Source organism: Nesoenas mayeri, assembly GCF_963082525.1.
Source record: "Nesoenas mayeri genome assembly, chromosome: 29".
Classification (NCBI taxonomy): Eukaryota; Metazoa; Chordata; class Aves; order Columbiformes; family Columbidae; genus Nesoenas; species Nesoenas mayeri.
Genome location: NC_137561.1, coordinates 1044468 through 1047857, shown reverse-complemented (window position 1 = coordinate 1047857; position 3390 = coordinate 1044468). Strand labels below are relative to the sequence as shown.

Here is a 3390-nt window from a genome sequence, read left to right as displayed (position 1 = left end):
CCTTGCCATGGTAAGTCTCTGGTGCAGGGCAGTGCAGCTGTAGCTCCTGGAGGCATCTCCTGAAACTGGCACAGGCACAGCTTGTGGGATCTGTAAGGACGGGGCTCTTGTCAGGCCATGTTGAACAGCTGTGAAGCCGGGGGAGCACCCAGGGGTGCCCAGGGCTGTCCTGCAGAGCAGGGTCCCTGCACCCCAGGGCTGTGCCGGGCGGGGACTCTGCCACCTGCCAGGGTCAGCGCTCAGCCTGCCCGGGAGATCCCATGGCAGCAGCTGTGGGGGGAAGGAGCGACCCCCGGCAGGGCAGGCAGGGAGCTTGTGGGGTTGAAGGGGGCTGTGTGGGTCAGGGCTGCTCAGAGCTCCAGACGTGTCTCAGCTGCTCCTGAGCCCCTGCACACACGGAGCTGCCCCTGGGCAGTGCCAGGAGGTGTGAGCAGGACAGAGCTGAGCACACAGCGGGTGGGACGGGGTCTGTGACACTGACAGGGATCAGACCAGGGACAGACACACAGCTGCAGGCAGCACAGACATGGGCAGGGAGAAGGAGCTCCTACCAGATATGCCAGAGACTGGATTTGGGAACCCCCTGCAATCCCCTGCACTGCAGACACATTTCCCAGTGCAACCCCTGGTCTCCTCTCCTCCTCAGCAGACCCTCTGCCCCAAAGCCATGGAGTCCAGGTCACGAGTCTCCACCTCAGCAGCTGGACCTCCAGGTGAAGGGTTCCTGCAACGAGGTACTCAAATAAGATGCTAAAAGTACTTGCTCTCCAGTGTCATTATGTGAGTGGCAGCAGCACAGCCGGGTCAGGAGAAGGTTCCACAGCATGCCCGTCTGCCTTTCTCTCCTGGCTTTATTTTCTGGTAGCACTGCACTGTCCTTCCCTGTTTCTCCACCTGTCCCTGCTGCTCTTGCTCTCTGGGGTTGGGCTGAAATTGTGGGTCAGTTTTTGTTCTGACATCAACACAGGGGGTCTTGACCCAGAGGTGTGTTCATAGAAATTAGATGACCAAGCTGCATTTTAAACTGTGATGAACTCTTTTCCTCACTTGATAGAAATAAAGAGCGAGCTGAAACATCCCTCCATCGGTGAAGGGGTATTCCATGAGAAACAGCCTGTTTATACACCTCTAACTTCTCACTGACTTTTCCTCCTTACACAGGTTCTCATACCCACAGGCAGCCAATGTCCAACAGCAGCTCCATCACCCAGTTCCTCCTCCTGCCCTTCACAGACACACGGGAGCTGCAGCTCTTGCACTTCTGGCTCTTCCTGGGCATCTACCTGGCTGCCCTCCTGGGCAACGGCCTCATCATCACCACCATAGCCTGGGACCAGCACCTGCACACCCCCATGTACTTCTTCCTGCTCAACCTCGCCCTCCTCGACCTGGGCTCCATCTCCACCATTGTCCCCAAATCCATGACCAATTCCCTCTGGGACAACAGGGTCATCTCATACTCAGGATGTGCTGCACAGACCTTTTCATTTTCCTTCTTGATCACAGCAGAGTATTGTCTCCTCACCATCATGTCGTACGACCGCTATGTTGCCATCTGCAAACCTCTGCACTACGGGACCCTCCTGGGCAGCAGAGCTTGTGTCCACATGGCAGCAGCTGCCTGGGCCACTGGGTTTCTCAATGCTCTGCTGCACACGGCCAATACATTTTCACTGCCCCTGTGCAAGGGCAATGCCCTGGGCCAGTTCTTCTGTGAAATCCCCCAGATTCTCAAGCTCTCCTGCTCACACTCCTACCTCAGGGAACTTGGCCTTATTGTGTTTAGTCTGTTAATCAGTTTTGGCTGTTTTGTGTTCATCGTGGTGTCCTATGTGCAGATCTTGAGGGCCGTGCTGAGGATCCCCTCTGAGCAGGGACGACACAAAGCCTTTTCCACCTGCCTCCCTCACCTGGCCGTGGTCTCTCTGTTAGTCACCACTGTCATGTTTGCCTACCTGAAGCCCCCCTCCATCTCCTCCTCATTCCTGGACCTGGTTGTGTCAGTTCTGTACTCGGTGATGCCTCCAGCAGTGAACCCCCTCATCTACAGCATGAGGAACCAGAAGCTCAAGGATGCCTTGAAGCAACTAATGGCTGGATTCTTTTCAAAGGCATTAAACTTCCCATCTTCTCTATATCACTCATGACATGACTCATGACAGGTCCAACCTATCTTTTTTATATTTTGTAGTTTTAGATGAGTTTTTGGAGTTGGGGGAAGACTTTTTTGGTTTTGCCTTTTTAACTCTGATAATATTTCACTCAAAGAAATGTTATTATTCATCCCACATCTTTGTCCACCTTTATAGATCAAGTCAAAGATCTTGTAAATGAGAAGTCCTGCTTTCTGTGTATTTGAAGAAAATAAATGACCCTGCAGTGAATTGTTTGTCTCAGATCCTTCCTCTGCAACCTTTGTGAAGCTCAGCACAAGGTGTCTGTGTGCGAAGATGGAGGAAACAGTCCCAGCAGAGCAGCTCTGCCAGGCAGCACCAGCCTTGTTCCTCCCAGAGTCCTTCTCTTTCCACTCCCACACTCTCCTTCTAAGCCGTTGTGTTGCTGCAAGGCCTGAGCGCTCCCAAGGCTTGGTCGCCGTCCTGCTGTGTGTCAGTCCTGTGACCAGGACAGGCGGTGGGCACTGCTGTGACAGAGCTGGGCTCAGAACAGCATCTCCATCAGCAAGGGCATCTCCTTAGCACAGTGCCTGAAGGGTTACGTCTTCTTCCAAAGTTTCTTGAAGAACATTCCTTAGTAACAGACTCTCAAGAGGCTCGTTGCTCTGCTTGTTTCTCTGTGGGCTCAGTGTGAGGAGATCATGGTCCCAGTGTGGCTTTCGAGAGACTTCAGGCTGTTTGCTCAGGTGTTGCTTGTTGGTGGCCAGCACCCACGCACAAAGTGAATAAGGCAGGGTCCCTCTGAGCACTCTCCATGGCCACCCAAGAGCTTGTGTGGGAGGTGGTCAGTGGCAGTGACCACCATCAGCTGGGGCTGCCTCCCAGCCTGACAAGTAGGGCCCCACAGAGTCACCATAGCACACTTGATCTACAGAGCAAAACCCCCACCTCGCGGCTGTGGGCAGCGTGGGCAGCCAGACACAAACTCATCATTATAGAAATGGAGACGTGGCACTTGAACAGCTCCTTTCACCCAGATATCAGCGTGACATGTCTGCTGAGATGCCAGGGAACACCTAAAATCTACGTGAAGGGTATGTGAGTCCTGGTTGGGTATCCTGGCTTGTCTCCTGACCCATGTGGTGCTTCAGGCTCTGAAGAGAATCAAAACCAGCCATTGGACTACGGTAGTTCCATTTTACACGTGTAACACAGGGCAGATGAGGGAGCTCAGAACTCCAGACTCTGCGGCACGGTTGGGACTGCAGAGACTGGA

At 53.8% G+C, this 3390-nt stretch overlaps 1 protein-coding gene across 1 annotated transcript; it reads left to right on the top strand.

Moving 5' to 3' along the window:
* Window positions 1-1184: 1184 nt before the first annotated feature.
* LOC308050696 (olfactory receptor 14A16-like) lies at window positions 1185-2147 on the top strand (the record flags this gene model as incomplete). Its single annotated transcript, XM_080360847.1, has 1 exon — window positions 1185-2147. One exon carries the CDS (start codon window positions 1185-1187, stop codon window positions 2145-2147), a length of 963 nt encoding a protein of 320 aa, XP_080216973.1.
* Window positions 2148-3390: the final 1243 nt, after the last annotated feature.